We start from the raw sequence: 19075 nt of genomic DNA, 5'->3' as shown, positions 1-19075 counted from the left end.
TTTCCTGGTATTTACTACCTCTGAAAGCTGCATGTTCTTTGAGACACCGGGGATCTAGTGCCAGGCTTTTATGAAAACCTGCAAAAGCTTGTTCCAAATGCTCCCATTCACTTGAATGTGACATGGAGAAAATGGTTGCGTCTAAAATGTTGCGTTAAACTCTGGGAAAGTTTGTGAACCAGCCTGTAGGCCAACAGACTCCAGGGGTTTTTACATCTGTAATGCCTAGTACACCATACAATTTTCTGTAAGATTTTTCTGTAATGCTGGGATTACACGTTATGTTTTTGCATTCGATTTTGCACGCGATTAGCCATTTGATTTTCAGCTCGATTCTCTTATCTTCCGCTCGTTTATCTTTTTTCCATTCACTTCTATGAGAAAGAGCAGAACATCAGAATTTTATCATCGAAGGCATCGGAACGATTTCTTGCAAAAACGTAACGTGTAATTTTCTGAAGCGAATGGTCATCATCTCTGGTGCATTGTCTTCTGGTTATCTCCTGCTGAGGAGAACAATGCCCAATTACCAGATAGATGGTTAGATAATTTCTAACACGTTGAAAGTTATCTGGCAGGTAAATCTAATGCTGGGTACACAGTGCATTCCCGCACTCGATGCCCTGCTAAATTTCTGACATGTCAGATTTGCGTTTCGATGGATCGTTAGGTCGATTCTCATGTAAAGTATGCCAAATCGACCCATCATCAAAACGTGATCGGAAACAGAGCGGGGCATCAAGTGCGGGAACCCAGCATAACAATCTAACAGAAAATTGTATGGTGTGTACCTACCCTAATGCTGGGTACATGGTGCGTTCCTGCACTCAATGCCTTGCCGCTCGATTTCCGATCATGTTTTGATGATGGTTGGGTCGATTTGGCATACTTTACATGAGAATCGACCCAACGATCCATCAAAACGTGAATAGGACATGTCGGAAAGAGAGCGGCCGGGAATAGAGTGTGGGAATGCACTGTGTGTACCCAGCATTAGGATAGGCAAATCTGCAATCAAATTTTAGAAACTATAGCAGAGCCAAACCACTAGAGGGAGACTTTACCCCTTCTCTGCTACAACCCCAGAACATAGCAAGTGCTGTTTAGATGGGCAGCCTTCAGATGTTTAAGACCTACAGACCCTGTAAAACAAGACAAATCCTTAATACAGCAATACTGACTTACGAACAAAGCATTGCACAACAGTTGACGAGATGAAGGTCTCATCATGGGGAATAATATTGAATCCAAAGGTCACATTCAGAGTAAAGAGCAATCCATCTGTAAGAGACTGGAGACACAGGTTACCCCATACATCTAAAACAAAATCAGCTTTACTTCCAGTAGTAATCTACAACATCAGTACACCCAAGACTGCCACAGTAAGTGAACATACTGTACATCTAGCCATGTGTTGGCAGACCAACCAAGAGATTTTCTAATCAAATCTGATGAGATCTTTGGCTGCCCATACATTACAGGCCGATTCCTGATCTATTGCAGTATGACATCTTATGGGAATCAGGCTCCTGACACCAACCACATCAACTGCTGTCCTACCAAGTGTAAAAGTTGCCCTGCATTAAAACCCCATGCCAGCTACTCACTTCTCATTCATATTGAACCAGCTGATCCAAGTGTTGGGTGTGTTATTTGCAGGGCTGGTTCTAGTCTTGCTGCCGGAGTCAAACTTGTGAGAAGGTGTGTCACCCCCAACACTGATTTGAAATAAGCTTCTGAAAATGTTCACCCTCTAGGTAGGTATAGGTGTTCCTGTATAGGGTAGCCAGTATAGTTGCCCTAAGTATGGGTGGTATAGTTGCCCCTAGTACATAGGTTAGCCCAGTGGCGTAGCTAAGCAGCTGTGGGCCCCGATGCAAGTTTTACAATGGGGCCCCCCCAAGCACTCTACATAACAATTGGTACAGTGCACCAAAACCTGCCAACGGCAACTACAGTGTCAGAGGTGCAAGAAGGGGATGGGAAATAGCTTGTTAATGATTACCACTATTCAAAGTATCTATAGAAGTGATTATTGTGAACACAGGACCAATAGAGCTAATACTGTAGTTGAGGGAGGGCCCTTCGGGGCCCCTCTCGCCCAAGGGCCCCGATGCGGTTGCTACCTCTGCACCCCCTATTGCTACGCCCCTGGGTTAGCCATGTAGGTATCCAGTCTGCGCCCCCGCCTGAGATCTTAAACTGATTTTGCCCTGAATATGATCGTTACAGCACCAGATGTGATTAAAAAAAAACAAAAAAAAAACTGATGTTGACTGGGCCACAAAATTGCTAGATTTATGGCCACCTTTTAAAGGCTTCCCCAATTGTTTTTAATCTATTGTGCATGTCATGTTTATGGAAAACCAGTGTTTTATGCTTTTACAGGCAGTACCTGTACCATAAAGATTACACAGGTTCTAATCTGCTGGCCTACCATTCAAAGACCTCAATTACAGTCATTGAGGATAGATATCAGTGCCTGCCTTGTGTTCACCTCTACCATAGGAAGCAGCATGTAATGTTTGCCATGAAATACTGACAAACTAATTCAGCATTTCCAAAGAGGAACGGTTGTACATTTTTATAAATTTTAAGATTTTTGCAAGTACATTTCCCCCAGAGTAAAATGAGCCATAAATTACTCCTATGTTCCTGTCAGTTAAAAGTAGAAATCTGTCATTACTGACAGATTTTGGACTAGCCCATCTTCTCATGAGGGGGGGGGGGGGGTTCTGGGTTTTTCTTTATTTTTAAAAGCACTTAGTGAATGGCAGTTGCTCCGTCCCAACTGCGAAAATTGTGTACAGCATGCAGTGAGGCTGGCCAGCATCTTTATACATTTTTCAGGGAATGTCTATAAAGAACAAAGGCCATGCTGAGAATCCCCCTATGGAGAGAGACTAGCCCAAAACCTGTCGGTAATGTCAGATTACTACCTACTGCAAGTGACAGCAACATAGGAGAAAGCTAATGTATGGCTCATGTCACTCTGGGAGAAATGTACTTGTATGAGTTTTACATTAAGATTTTCACGACAGTTCCTCTTTAATCTGCCCTGAAGTTAGAGCAGGTTTTGAAGATCTCGCATACAAAAAGGTAGTGCAATGTGTCCCTGCAGTTTACCCATGCATTTTATGTATATTCACTTTAGTAATCTTCATACTACATGTATAGTATATGGAGACTGGAGAGTGATATCTGTTTCAAGCGCATTTACACATCCTTTCCCATATGCAATTCACTTTTACCTTAAAGGTAGCCATGCATCAGGCGATGGGCAGATTCAGATTAGACTAAGACAAATCTCTGATATTAGATTTATCAGCTGCTTATACACTGCAGGCTAATTCCTGATCAATTTCATGCTGAAATCTCAGGAATCGGCCAAGCCTGCTGCATCCTCTGTCTCACCGCTGTGTATGCATGTAATGTATATGTGCTGTAATGTGCATGACCTGTAATACATTACCTGTCCTATCTCAATTATCTCTATATATGCTGCTGGCATCATGTGTGATGTCATACACTGGCAATGTGACATTGAAGAGTGGCAGAAGATGGCTGGGCACCGTGACAGGACATGTATGAATGCACATATACATTACATGCCTACATAGCGAGTTTCCCTACAGGTGGTTGAACTGCATGCGACCAGGCCCTGCTAGGGACTAGACCAGGCATGGGAAAACTTGGCCCTCCAGCTGTTAAGGAACTACAAGTCCCACAATGCAATGCAGGAGTCTTACAGCCAGTCATGACTCAAAGGCAAATGCATTGTGGGACTTGTAGTTTCTTAACAGCTGGAGGGCCGCGTTTGCCCATGCCTGGACTAGAATGAGGGCCCTTTTCCACAAGCAGTTGATAGGCAGTGAAGAGACTGTTAAATTCACAACCACTTGCTGCTGCCTAGTAACTGCTCACTAAGTGCACATTTCATCTGCCTGTGGAAGGAGGGCCCTTTAGGCGTCCTACAGTGTGACGTTGCGTTTTGATGCAATGTTAGTCGCAATGCAAAAACAAACAAAAAAAAAAACCCCAAAAAGTCATGATGCAACTTAATGCCCTGTTATTGCATACAGTAGAGCATACAGGCAATGAAAAGCATGCTTCCAATTACTGAGCATGTGCAAACAGTCTAACGCAGCTAATAAAGTGTATAACGCACAGCATGCAGCACCTTCACCAATGTGCAGCGTTAGACAGCAACGCAATGTGTGCACTGAACAGGGGTATTGATTTTTCATTGCAGTGAATTATTCTGCGTTAAATAGTTGGTTGAACGTGCAACTTTAACGTCGCACTGTGAAAGAAGCCTTATTCCACACCAAAGAGTCAAGAGGATTAAGAGGAAATTGGGACCTAGGCAAAATAGCATTTTGCCCAGTGCTGATGGTCACCTGACGTTAGTTGGGCTAGCATCCACTGGGCCCCTAAACTCTCCAGGCCCTATGCAGAGCTGGATCTGCAAGGCAAGTCTAGGCAGCAGCTAAGAGCAGATTTATGGAGTTTCTATTAGTGGGCATTCGCCAACTGAAAAAAAAAACTCCTTGATGCATTTACAAATAACTGCTATATGATAGGCTTTGTCGCCACACTGCAATAGGGTGAGGCCAGCGACTGTTCTACTGCAGTGCCCATAGAAAGCCAGATCATGCTCACATCTGTACTATTGTAAAGGACAACGTGATATAGTACCTTAAAAGACACACGAGGATCAGTAAAAGGAACCTTAAGAACAAACTCTGAAGTTCCATTTGGGTGGATTCTTGAGGTTACATTGTACCCAGTTTTGATAGCTTCCGGCACAGGAAACGTGGTTCCTCCAATTGTTACATTAACCAAATACACATCGGGCAGGAAATTTCCAATTGTGACACTGAAGATTAGCGTGGATGATACGGTGTCTAAAGAAGAGGGAAGAGTTAGATATTAAGGAAATTGACAAGCTTTTGCAATCTTTAATGCCTCACCTTTATGAAAGTCAATGAGATGGACTAGGCAGATTTTGCCTGAAATTAATGCAGTTTGAAAATGGACCAGCTTGAAAAGTCAAAACATCTCATGGCTCCCTTTGAAATTGGCATACAAAATTTCACCTAATCCCACTTAAAACTTGACAATTGCATCTCAATGTCCATGGTCACTTACCATTTGTAATTATGGGAGGCCTTTTTTCAAAAGGAGTTGTGATGTCCTTCACAATTGTGTATTTTGTGACACCCCAGCCATCATCTACCCAATTGTTTTCAAGAAATGGGTTGATGCTGTAAGTTACTCCATGCTCCTGATTCACAACATGGCTCTATAGGGAGGGGAAAGGAGAAGAAAAAAAAAATTAAGTAAGTGTCAAGCTACTTGTGCGTCATAAGAAAGCCTCCAAAAAGCAACCACCCTACATTAGTGCATTCCTCCTTGAATAGCAACAGGCTGCCTCTGCTGCTCACCTTATAATATCCTCCATCAGCACCCATTGGAATCCTTACAGTAGTGGCTTGGGCACCATCTACAACGTCATAATTCCCAGACAAGATATCTGCATTTGTAAGATCCAGAAGATCCAAGCCAAACTGAGAGCTGCTTTTCTGAAGGACCTTTGCACCAACAAGGAGAGGTGAGATGTTCTTTGGTATAGTCCAGGTGATCCAACCTGGAGAAAACTTCACATCATCTGGAAATATTAAAGGTTTAGATGTCAGAAACTCATCCATTGCAACCTGTGCTACAAGGTGGAGATTGGGGAGAGACCACCAGGAGTGTTTTAGCTGAACTTTTAGCTGAACTTTTAACTGCCGAATACTGGTGCCTTCAGGGCTCATTCACACTAGTCAGCAAGCTGAAATGCATGAACAAACTCATGAATGGGTGTGCATTGGGAGTTGCTATGCGAACGATAAAATGAAAGTCTATGGCCTTTATTATGTTCATATGAAAAAAGGCACACTATGTGCAGGAAGTGAAAACTCACTGCAACTAAGTGAGAATGAGTCCTAATAGTTCATGCATGGATAAGTCACTTCAGACCATTTACCTCTTTGTAAAAGCCAAAGGTCAAGTGTACCTGAGATGGTGATTGGGGGTAGGGAATAAAAACCTTGGGGATTCCTCAGTTGCCTCCTGGTTCTTCAACTGGCCTGTTAAGTCATCCAGTCGGCACAGTTGCAGATTGCTCCTGACGGAGTGCACATGGCCTGGGCGTTCATGTGTGTTGGCCAGGGAATGGAGGGGTTTCCAGGGCCAATTGCAGAAGAACAGGGAGGCGACTTACGACTGAGGGAATGATCAGGCTAGAGGAAGCCCCAGGTATGTATACTTCTTTCAATCACCATCTCTGGTTCTCGTTAAAGGACACCTGAGAGAGGGGGGGGATGTGGTCATCTTACTTTTTAAAATTACTTAAGATTCCACACTTATTTTATGTTTAAATCTACTTTTAAGCTTGAACTTGTTTTTGCTCGATGACACATTCATTGAAGTATGCCAGAGCTAAAAATCGGAACTATTGACTCTCCCTTTCCTGCTCTCAGAAGCCATTTTCTGCTAGGAAGTTTTATTGTTGGAATTTATCAGAGAGAGTCATACTGTAGTCACTTCCTGTCTGAACCAGGACACTTACATACCTGATATTTAACTATTTCAGTTATTTGTGTGCTAGGCACTGTACATACCCATGTCTATCTCATGTCACCTCGGGTATCCTTTAAGCACCTAAAATATGAAGTCCTATGGATTTTACAAGCCTACAAGTTGGAAGCTAGTTATTTTACATCTCCCTATTAAACAGTGCCCAAAGTCAAAAAGACTTGCATACTGGATAGGCTTTCTACAAACCAGTACTGTACTAAGTATAAATACATTTGGGCCAGAATAAAGTTGACTATACCCCTGACACAGTAGTTAATCTGACAGGTTTTGGACTAGTCCCATCTTCTCATAGGAAATTCAGGGTTTTCTTTATTTTTAAAAAGAAGTTACTGAATGGCAGTTGCTCTGTCTGCCACAATGGTATACAAACAAGTAGGAAGGCTGGTGGGTCTCATTGCCTAAAAAGCTGGCAATCCATACACTGCTCTGTTCAGATGCACCACAGTGGTGGCTGGGTGGTGAGCAGTAGCACTGAAGTAGCTGAAAGAAAGCTAGAACTGATTAGGGGCACTACAGTGAATGAAAACAATACTGTAAATTTAAAATTTGTGTAGAAATACAAAGTATGTACATTTCCAGAGTAAAATGAGCTATAAATTACTTTTCTCCTATGTTGCTGTCACTTACAGGAGGTAGTAGAAATCTGACAGAAGCAACAGGTTTTGGACTAGTCCATCTCTTTATAGGGATTCTCAGGGAGACATTTTCAAAAGTACTTAGTGAATAGCAGTTGCTCTGTCCAACTGCCAAAAAACTGTAGGGAGCAGGGAAGCTGGTCAGCATCGTTTAAATCCTTTTTAGGGAATATCTTAAATAACAGCCTTGCTGAGAATACCCTATTAAGAGATGGGCTAGTCCAAAACATGTCACTTCTGTCAGATTACTGCCTAATGTAAGTGACAGTGTTATAGGAGAAAATGTATGGCTCATTTACTCAAAAAAAGTACTTATTTGTATGTTTGCACATGTTTTAAATTAGTTTCTCACTGTAGAGCCCCTTTAATGTAACAACTAGTTTCAGGAATGCTTGGGGGCCCCAATTTAAAACTTGCAGCGGGCCCACAGCTCCTTAGCGACACCACTGTCCTCTACACGAAGACCAATTTTATCCAGCTTGCTCCCGTTCTCATTTCAGCACAGGGTTAAATTTACCTGTCTACCATAGACTCATTATGGGCAACAAGCGTTTTAAGCAATGCTAGCAATTCCTATTATGCTCCTATCCTTAGAACGGATTACATGCTCAATAGTAAATTACTCACCTACTGGGCAAGCCACAGCATTGTCAATCAAGAAAATAAACCACCTCTGCTTATAGAACAGTGTAGCCCTCAGAGTTGAGAAGGTCACAGCATCAACCTGCAATAGATGTAGTGTAAATGAAAGGGGGTGATAATGGTGAAGGTTCAGAACTTGAAATAAATGTGTGTGTTGGCTAGCCTTAGTAGTCTAAGCCTACACCATCCAAATGCCAGAGAGGACTTTATTGGGGCAAGTGCACACATACAAAGGAGTCAAAAATTCATGGCACAAGTACCAGCGCTAACCTACATGGGTGTCCTGTCCACTTAACACAAATTGTAACCCATGAGGCTTAGTGGTGCTGGTACATGCCTAGGGATGTCAATTAAATGTAGATTTTGAACTTATCCTGGATCATGCAAGCATATTGCTGGGAACACCATGCAACTTCCTGTCTAGTGATCAGGTCCCTTAGGGCCGTTCTCCCCGGCACAGCTGAATCACAAATAGCTAGCGATTTTTAAATTGCTAGGGTTACTACTTTATAGTGGAAGATTTCATAATTTCAGTTCTATGATAGAGATTTGATTTTGAAATTGCAATGGCTTTCTGGAGCGTTTATAAGAGTGATAATGTAATGCAAATTAAAAATTGCAAAAAACAACGCAATTTCTGGAGTTGATTGCTAGTGTAAAAGGGCCCTTACCCAGCTTGCATTAACAGATGCAGTAAAGAACATTGGCTTCAACAGCCTGTGCACAGATTAGTAAATACTAGACTAAATTACTTTTTTTGGGGGGTAATCATGGAAGAGTCCAGTATTAAACAATCTGTGCACAGGCTGTGTTTTTGAAGCCAACATCCTCCATTTGCTGCACCTGTTTCAAATGCAAGGCTACTCGTGGCTAGCTGCATCCATTTGTATCAGTTTGCATTCAATTTAGATTAATGCAAATGCATAGTTAGCATGCAAAGTGTGTATAAGCCCCTGGGAGGCTCTGCACCCCTCTGTTGGTTCATTTCCTTCGCAGCCTAACTTGTTTCTTGCTGTTCTTTGGAAGACATACTTGAAGTAGCTCATTAAAAACAGAACTTAAAAATGTATCAACACTGCAGCAGAGGAATGTGTGCATCATAAAAGTTAAAAATGAATACAAGATTGGTTGGCCTACAAATTATAGTAAATTCTGATGAAATGTCAGGGCCAGATTTACCATAAGGCAAGTGCCTACAGGTGCCAGATAGAAAGGCAGCTCACTCTGCTCAATTGTCTTGCTCCCTCCTTTCCTATGCAACTCAGTATATAATCAGAGATAACCCTCAGTATTTGGGGCACCTGTAGCTACCCATGACAGGCAAGAGAACAGCCAGTACACTTCTGGTGCGGTTCAGTGGCGGTTTGTAGGTTCATGAGGGCAGTCTAGGGTGCCAGGACATCTGTGCCTATAAACTCCTGACATATCTTGGCCTGGGGGGGGGGGGGTGGACTATACATGCAGGACCTTTTCAGCACTCATACTGCCTCTATAGTTGGTCTGCTTTCAGACTAAGATACCAAAACCCCACCACAACCGAATGTTTCACCACATACTCCCATCATATGTGTCATTTTGACTGATTTACTTTTTATGTATAGCACCATTTAAAGACAAACCAACCAAGGATTGAATTTCATCCCAATCAACAGCCGATACCCCTTTCTCATGAGAAATCTTTTCCTTTTCACTAATGGAGCAAGGGGCTCTGTATGGCTGATATTGGGGTGAAATGCCTCCCACAGTGGGATGTCAGCACCTCACAGCACTGAGGTACTGACATCACTGTGGGAACCTTGTTGCATTGTGGGAAACAGCTGTTTACAACTGCCAAAAATGCAAGTAGCATGCATCTCCTTCCAGTGACATCACCTGCCAGCAGTAAAAGAGTGGAAAGATTTTTACAATGAGCAAACATTTATACATAATGTGATAAAAATGGCTTATTTAATATTTTCACTTGAGTTCCTCTTTAAGCACTTTGCACCTTATGTACCCCTGACAAAGACCCTGTTTTTATGGGGCGAGTGTGCTGTGGCAATTAGTAGTCGGGTTGTATTAGTAGAGTTGTATTGATTTTGTCTGAGGGCAGAGCTGACTAAGCAGTATGAGTGCTGAAAAGGTCCTTCGGAATTTAAAACTAAGATTTGCAACCCAATTATACACATTTTTATTTAGACGTTATGTTTGGCTATTTTTGTACAAGTATAATCTTGTGTTTGTTAACTTTATCAGTTATGCTTAATGACCGATAAAGGGGATATGTGAAGTTCAAAGGGATCCTTTATCAGGAGCAGTTTGGACAAGTCCACACAATTCATTCCCATCTGATTATCTGTCAACTGGACAGAAATATTGAATAGTGCCCAGCATGTGTACCAGTTAATTCCACCTTGGCAGGATCTGATTGGTCCATTTTCAAGCTGCAGAAGTCTCCGTCACAATTCACATAATCCTGCATCAACTAGAAATTGGCATCTTACTGACCATCCCTATACATTCCCAAGTGTGTGACAAGTCATACTTCGTTGGAAGACTCCACCTCCCTTTTAAGTACTTTTGAAGTGAAAATATGGAGGCAGACCTTTCCTTTTAAGGAATGAAAGTTGACTGGGTATCCTACTGATACTTTGCCTCTAATTGTATTTAGCCCTCTAACCAAAAGTCTATGGGGACCCACAGTCAATGCACTTTAATTGACCTGATGTATTAGACCTGAATTAGTTGGAAATCGTAAGTTGGGTACACAGCTTTAACAATTTTTAGAGCAAATAGTTATGCGATGTGGGTACAGGCACACGATTATGCAGCAATAAGTCACATTGGATCTTTAAGATCTGACGCTGCATGTCAAGTACCATGATCGATTGACTTCCCGTTTGTGCTGGCAGGAAGATTACTGCAGGACATTTGTGAGGGAGCCATTACCATCTTTGTGGGTTATGGCAAGTATGAGGCTTTACAGCCCATGAAACATGTCCCCTTAGCAGTGGTGCTTGAATTAAAACAATAGCTTGGCATTTTCTATTAGGAGTGGAAGATAACCTCATTTAGATATTTGTCATAGGACCAGCCATTGGGCACCTCCTACCCTTCTGTATGTAAAATGCAAGCTCATTGTTACAATCCACAGATGGCCAACATACTAATTGTGCAAAATCAGTCAAAGTTGACTTCCCCAACCTGTTAGTGGAACATCTACTACTGGTTGATGGTTGAGTTGCCAAGTTTAGTTGACAGCATTTCTTGCCATAGTCCACATTGTGTATTTGGCGTTTTATACCTTTTGAAATACAGCTTCTGTGGCATTGTAGGAAGATCTCAGGAGGGTTCGAGCGTCTGTTGTATTGACACCATATCCCCTTTCTTGTGCTGCATCGATCAACATTGATATTTTCTGAGTTGAAGATTTGTGGAACACCACTTGCCAAATTGACATCAGCCCAACTACAGCCTGGAGAAAATAAAATTGAAGTGCAGAGATTAGAATTAGGAACATAGTGTAATGCTTGCTCAAATACAATATCTACCACAAACTGCCATTATTGGATATCAGGTCATGGAAGTTCTGAGCTGCACCAAACTGAGCCATTGAATCTGATCAGCAAAAGTCCAAAACAGCATACAATTTGCATCTCAGACTAGCTCTAGTGATCATACACTGATCAGTTAGGGCTCGTTTCCACTAGAGCGAATCTGCATGTGTTTCCTGCATGCAGATTTGCTCAACCAACACAAGTGGATGGCGCAGTTTCCACTTGTCAGGAATTCTGTGCAGCTTGCTATGCAGAAAAAAATCTGCACAGCAGAGCCGTCAGAATTCGCACGCTGCACACCCGCACGTGAATCGGTGGTCATGTAACTAAATAGAAAAACCGCAAGCACTTGAGTTGCGGTTTCCCGTGTGCGATTTTGTTTAACAACCCAGGTCAATGCTTGCTGGCATTGACATGGTTAAAATCGCGAACAATGCAGTGTGAAAATCCGCATGGAAACGTCCAACAAATCCGCAACTGTATGCGGATTCGTTGACGCATTTTCCGCGAGCAAATCGCGCCGCACAAGTGGAAACGTACCCTTAGCAAAGGAATGTCAGGAACTCCAGTCCTCAACCTTTTTGGCATAGCTCTAATTCATGGGATAAAAAGATGGAAATGTGGGTTTATTAAGTATCTAAGTAATAACGTATTAACATTTCTCTCCATCCTAAACACTGCAAAGCCAAATGGAGAGAGGGAGCACCTCCAAAGATAATCTGGTGTGCCAATGCCCAAAGCCACAGTACCACGTGGCATCAAAGTAACAAAGTCCACAAAGGCAGGCACCACCTTGTAGTAAAATATAGCTCTATTCAAAAAAGGATTTTTTTGAATGAAGTTAGATTTTTTAAATTTTTAAATAAAGAGCTATATTTTACTACAAGGTAGTGCCTGCCTTTGCTCCATCCTAAACACTGGCATGGATATGGCCCTTGAGGACTGGAGTTGGCACATGTGAGGTAGAGTTCACCCTTAATTGGAGGAGACTTGTTGGATGTATTGGCAAGAATCAGTTTACCCTATACAGATCCTGGCATGCTTATGCAAGACTGATACAATGCTGGTGTGGGCAGGTAACTGTACTTGGTTCTAAAGAGTGACCTCATCCATTGTTTTCCCTCTGAAGTGCACCTCAGGACTTGACAAAGATTAGATGGGATCAATTTACCAGAACTTTTTTGTAGAACACCTCAAGTGTCACAGAAATTTGGACTTAATGCTGTAAATTCTCACTACAAAACTGAATTCTGGAAAGCCATTAACATGTACACACTGCTACAAAGGTCCTTTTCATATACAAACTTTACATCACTGGGATAGGTTCTGATCTATGCCAGCTTTCGCTTTGCAATTTTGAATAAAGCGCTCATTTATAGCCCACATAGTATAATAGGAGAGTTTAGCCTGGTTGACACTACTTCTGAAACGTTTGCCTGTTATATGTTCCTCCCCACTCATATGCACAGGAGCTAAAGGGCCTGTAGCAATTGTCCTCTAAAACCTCAGGCCATTTTTTTTTTACAAATGCAATAAAACTATGAGTAATCACATCACACAAGTGATGAGTGATGGACTGACATTCAGGTACTCCCTGGCCCCAACTGTAGTACTCTTTAACAAGTATTCTGTCCCTAGGTGCTAAAAGGGTTTCCCCAAAAAGGGCAGCACTAATATGAGTTACAGGAGACCAGAGCTTGAACCCTGGCTGCAGACACCCATTTAGCAAGGAGTCCTTAGATAAGACTCCCTAACGCGCCAAGGTGGCCTATTGTGCATGCCCTTAGTGGCTTCAGCTCAAGCACCTCCAAGTCCATCAGGAGAAAGGTGCTCATCGAGTTACTAAGAGTTAAAAAGCATCCTCATTTGAAGAGGATTGGAGACCTGCTCCTACTTACTTCATCAAAGGCAGCAGCCCAGTCCTCTGGTTCATCCCTGAAGATACCTTCTGCAATCAATGGGATCTTCCTCCTAACAGATACCTATTTAAATGCAAGAAGTCAAGAGATCAGACTACAGTGCAATTTGAGAGGGGAGGGGGGGACATACATTCAGCTGATGGTCCTTCAGAAACTGCTATTGAATAAGGACGGTCAATGACCCAATATTTCCAAGTTCATGCAGGATTGAGTAAATTTATTCAGCTTGAAAAAAATACCAAATGTAAGCTTGGGTGGGACTGTCTTTCAAGCTGCACAAGTTCACATAATCCTGCATTACCTCAAATATGAGCATCTTGTTGATCATCCCTACACTGAATAGCTCATCTAAATCTAGGCATACACCATCCAATGTGTGTTTCTAGCAGAGGTTTCTAGATATTGTCTATTTATAGTGAGGTGGTAGATCACATTGGCAGGTTGTCAGCAGTAACCTTGCAGTGCTGCAGCAGTTTGCTTTATACTACCCAATGCAGCAAAAAGCTACACCAACAATTGCTTCTGCCCATACATGGCCTTCCTGTTGGCATTGAATAAGCAAGTCCAAACATTACAATCATGCCATTGATTAAAAATGGCCATGGATTAAGCTAGATCTTAAGATTCAAGATGAACATTGAAATGAAATATTGTGTAGTCTAGTCAGGGTCATCTGGATAGTGTACTGGCGAGGATGCCTTTGATCAAGGTTTGAATCCCAGCTCAAGACTATTTAAGACAGTAAGGAGTCTTTGGGTAAGGCTCACTAATGTTCCCGATTGCCCCCTATGTAGCTACAGCTCTAAGGTGCTTCAAGGCCACCAGGAGAAAAGCACAATATAAATGTGTCTTGTCCAGTAAAAGTGGACATTTGTCTTCAAACTCTCTGGGTCTAGACAGCTTGGTAATGTTTTAGCCAAGCCCATCATTCAGCTAGCCGAGTTAGATAACATCTTCAAGGTGGCCACTAGTGATACAATCTTTTCATCCAATTACCATATCTAAGGGTAGAGCCAATCTTACCATTTCTATGTAATATAAGGGACTGCCTAAATTATTAATTCAATAAATTTAATCATTAGTGGCCATCCATACATAGGGTCCATCCCTTTAACCATAGGTTGGGCAACATCTATCCCGACTGGCAAGCATGGTCTTTTCTCATCCATGTGGTTATAGTACAATGGAGTTTGACTGGCTCTCAGTGAAGCACATCTGCAAGATTGTAGTGTTTGAAATGCTGTCAAGTAATGTTATGAGCTTAAAGGCCAACTATTCAATTGATCAATGGCAGGTGGCAATCACCTCAGTGTTACCACTAGGGTGCCTAGGCCCAGAAAGCAAAGCCCTACCAGTCAGCTGATTGGCAGTGTTCACCTTCTGATTTAGTTCCATGCAGGGTTCTGAGTCAGCTTTGAAGCAACTGTCTTATCAAGTTACACCACATCTCACACAAGCAATAAGGTTATATATCCTGAAGCAGGCATGTGACAACTGGCTCAAGCCTGGTACATTTGCAGTTCTACCACTTCCATGCAGTGAGTACTTGCTCAATCTGCTCATAGGCTTCGATTCAAAGCATTACCACATTTGGAATGCAGAAAACAGCTGATTTTAACCAAACATGTCAAATATCAGTTCATACAGGCTGTTTTTGTATGGCAAGCAGAAATTACCGACCAGTGAGGTAAATTCAACACATTAGTAAGGGTCAGTTCATAAACATTAGAACATGTGGTAAATCACAGAAACATGTGCAGTGATTAGCTCTGACATCTAGCTCAGAGGTGGCAGAAGCTGCGCAGTAGCCCATGACTGCCAGAAGCAGCGAACAATTACCCATGACTGACCGAAGCAGAGAGCCAAGAGGAACAGCCTCTGTCCTGCAAGTCCCTGTGATACCTTCTAGGGAGGGTTTAGCTTCCCTACCCCCCAGGCAGCAGAGGAGAGCTGGCCCAAATGATTTCCCCTGCCACCCTTCAGATGTTTAACCCTTTAGGTTCCTGTTTGAAGATGCAGAGGGGCTAGTGGGGAAATCACCTAAGCATGATGTGTTTCTTGGAAGTTCATCTAAACTGGCAATTATATAAAAATGTTAATACTAAGGGGGAGTAGAACATCTAAATGGGATGCCAGGATGTCTTACTATTGTTATGCCATCACTGCAGAGAACAGCGACAAAAATCTGAGACTCCATGCTGCTATTCTACTTTTCCCAAAAAGAATATTGTAAACTGAAGCCATATTTGATTTGTTAAAATTTCCAAACTTCTACCTGTGAAAGTTTGTAAATTGAGTTAAAAAAAAGTCAGGAACATACTGCATTCAGTATTAGAATTTTTCTTTTGGCAAACAGCCCTTAATGAATTGAAACCATAAAAAAGTCACTTCCCATGGTACAGGGATTAAAATTTTTCAGTGATTGGACAAAAGTGTGTATGCACCTTTAACCTGTCTCAACTGCAGACTCCTAGTCAGAGCCGGGACAAGGTCCTCCAGCACCCAAGGCTGAGACACCAAAGTGCACCTCTCCACCCCTCCCACCCCAGCCGTCACACTGATTTCTATTACACTAAGAGGCTTCCCAGCCCCACCAACACCTTAATCTCTAGTTATCTGGCTTGCAGTCACTGCCATGTATCCCCTTTTCTTATTTCTCTGCTTCAAACACAATAGGGGAATGATAGCTGAGCGACTTGAGCGCCCCATCCTACTCTGCACCCTGAGGCTGGAGCCACTCTCACCTCTGGTTCAGCCCCGCCCTGCGCCCCCTCCTACACTGCACCCTGAGGCTGGAGACTCACCTCTGCCCAGCCCTGCTCCTAGTGCAATTACCAGATAGTAATTGGGGTCCATATGGCAAACGAGAGGAATCGCTGCTGGGAGGTCCATGTGGATAGGGGGGGGGGGGATGTAATTCGGCTTCCAGCAATTGCCAAGGCCAAATTACAGTGTTTAAAAAGTAACTTCAGCTCAGTCTGATGGCGCTGGAGTTACTCAAGGTCCACATGTGCATGAGGGATGAGAAAACTACTAGGCGCTTCTGGTCACAAGTTGTGAGCCATCATGTGCACTTACCCTTGCATCAGTGGGCATCTGTCAGCCATAGAGCAGATTTTAGGCAAAGGGTAGTGTGTACACATACAATTTGATTGGCCAATTTTACACAGTTTGAATTCTATGTATATACAGGTTGTGTAGGCACTCCTACTACAAAAAAAGTGTGGTAAAATTGGTCAGTGATTGGCCAATCAAAATTAAAGTGTGTGCTAGGCTTTAGCAATGGAAAGAGGTCTGCACACAATATTTAGCATAATTTCAGATATTAAAGTGCAACAGCATTATCCATGAAAGCAGCATGTGAGGTTGAGCTGGAGAATAAGCAGCTGAGACTTAAGGGAATTAGACTCCCTGACTTTCCCTCTCTAATGGAGACACATGCCCAATCAGAGCCGGGACAAGTTCCCCCTGCACCCAAGGCTGAGACTCCAAAGTGTGCCCCCCCACATCCATGCCACCCCAGCCGTCACACACTGATTGCTATTAGACTAAGAGGTGCCCCAGGGCCCCCAACACCTTAATCGCTAGTTATCTGGCTTGCAGTCACTGCCATGTATCCCCCTTTTCTTATTGCTCTGCTTCAAACAATGGGGGAAATGATAGCTGAGTGAGTTGTGCACCCCTCTTACACTGCGCCCTGAGGCTGGAGCCACTTCTGCATCTGCCTGGCCCTGTGCTTAATAGACTGCCATGGATTACTGCTACCACTGTTTGTTTGTGGTAGGACCAGGTAACATTGAACACTGGGGCATTGCCCATTTGTGAGTTTTACCTCCATGTAGTTGGTTTCACAAAATATCTCCCGGGGTTTCCAGTAATATGGACAGCTGACTGTTTTTATGTAGACTTCAGCACCAACCATATCTGGCCTGGATGAGATTTCGATCTTCACTTGTACTGTGAAATAGGTGTCATTCTGTAAAAAAAATAAATAAAAAAAATTTGAGAACTTAAGGGGTCTGATGTTATTTTTGCACGTCCAACACGTACTATAAACAAAGTCATCACCCCATAGCACAGCTAGCTTGTAGAGAACAAACAGACTAGGCTTTCACAATCTGGATCTTAAAGTGAACCTAAACTGAGTAAAATAGGGCAACGTGATGTACCTGCAAATATACATTTATCTTCCTATCAGTTCCTCTTAGAAGCTCTCCATTTTCTGCTAACAATGATTCCTTCCAGCTTGACAAGATCTTGTCACAAGTGGAAGCCTTGAGGTACTATTATTCCACTAGATCAGTTGCTGTCAGTTATAACTGAAAAGACAACTGACAAGCCATAGGGAAACATGGACATTACCTTGCACAAGTGGGCAATATTACAGTTTAACAGTGTGCTGACCAGGAAGCTGTTATGGGGTAATGGCCATTTTCAAAATGGGAGGGCAGTGATTTTCAGCGATCAGTGGACAGACCAGATGTGGGAGAGAAGGACTGATAAGCAGACTTGAGAAGCAAGCATGACAGGTGTATGTTTATTTTAACTTAATTTTCAGTCCAGGTTTACTTTAAGCCCCCCCCTTCATACATTAGAAAAAGTCCCCCATAGCTATATTTTTTGTTATATAAACAAGGTTTCCGCAGCAGATAAGACATTTGTAACAGCTTTTGCGTGCACAGTCTAGAGACCTGTGCATTCACAGCAATAGCAATGCAGTGCTTACAGATTGAGCTAGATTGTTCACACAAGACCACATTGGTAAAAAAAAAACAGATAGGATAGCTAAATGGGCAATGAGGAGTTTCACAATTTATACAAGACTAAAATTCTGCAAAAAAAAAAACCTGAACACGGTGATGCAGTGCACATTCTGCAGGCAGCCAATCTCTAAAGCAGCTGCTAGTATGTGGTTTGGCCTGCCCAATAGCTGCATACATTCAATGGCTGTTCTATAAACAGAAATGGACCAGCCCCTAGTGACAGCACACACACTGATAAGTATGGTTGGCATTGCACCATATTACTTACCTGAATCTGGACATAGCAGCTGTAGAGGGAGCCCCTGAAAACCACATTTCCCCAGTCATCTTGTGATATTTTATACCCACATTGGGTGGCCAGGCCATCCGTGATCAGAGCTACTCCACCATCCTGGTCTATGACAAACAAGAAATAAATGACAAGGGATTGATCACAGCATCTATCCAAATCCACTCTAAGCCCACCACGCAGCTTTGCCCTGAGTGAAGTGTGCCAGTTACTAGATCCAGAGCAGGGACAAGGTCCTCCAGCACCCAAGGCTGAGACACCAAAGTGCACCCCTCCATCCCTCCACCCCAGCCGTTACACACTGATTTCTATTAGTCTAAGTCTAAGACGTTCCCCAGGGGCCCAACCTTAACTCCCCCCCCCCCCCCAAACACCTTTATCTTTAGTTATCTAGTTATCTCTGCTTCAAACACAATAGGGGAATGATAGCTGAGTGAGTTGTGCTCCCCCTCCTACACTGCGCCCTGAGGCTGGAGCCTCTCTTGCCTCTGCCCGGCCCTGACTAGATCCACACATAAGAGGCTTGGTTTGCCATTTTAGCTTCCTATAAGGCCATGGCCTGGGGCACCAGGAAGCAAGGGGCATGCAGCTGCTGGCACACTTAGGCATATAAATTGTTGAACATGTAAATGGCAGGGGTCACTGA

General features: G+C 42.9%; 1 protein-coding gene across 1 annotated transcript in view; it reads right to left on the bottom strand.

Moving 5' to 3' along the window:
• The window catches only part of LOC137570401 (uncharacterized), a 45704-nt gene that overhangs the window by 18811 nt on the left and 7818 nt on the right, over nt 1–19075 (bottom strand). The window contains exons 4-12 of the mRNA XM_068279081.1: nt 18409–18536; nt 17210–17353; nt 13357–13440; nt 11206–11376; nt 7908–8004; nt 5448–5671; nt 5152–5305; nt 4699–4907; nt 1186–1291 (exon numbers count right to left, since the gene is read on the bottom strand). Coding sequence (XP_068135182.1) covers nt 1186–1291; nt 4699–4907; nt 5152–5305; nt 5448–5671; nt 7908–8004; nt 11206–11376; nt 13357–13440; nt 17210–17353; nt 18409–18536 — 1317 coding nt within the window. The remainder of the gene's footprint in view (nt 1–1185; nt 1292–4698; nt 4908–5151; nt 5306–5447; nt 5672–7907; nt 8005–11205; nt 11377–13356; nt 13441–17209; nt 17354–18408; nt 18537–19075) is intronic.

Source organism: Hyperolius riggenbachi, chromosome 4 (assembly GCF_040937935.1).
Source record: "Hyperolius riggenbachi isolate aHypRig1 chromosome 4, aHypRig1.pri, whole genome shotgun sequence".
In the NCBI taxonomy this organism is placed as follows: Eukaryota; Metazoa; Chordata; class Amphibia; order Anura; family Hyperoliidae; genus Hyperolius; species Hyperolius riggenbachi.
The sequence above is the reverse complement of the archived record's forward strand: the minus strand, read 5'-3'. Positions and strand labels throughout refer to the sequence as shown.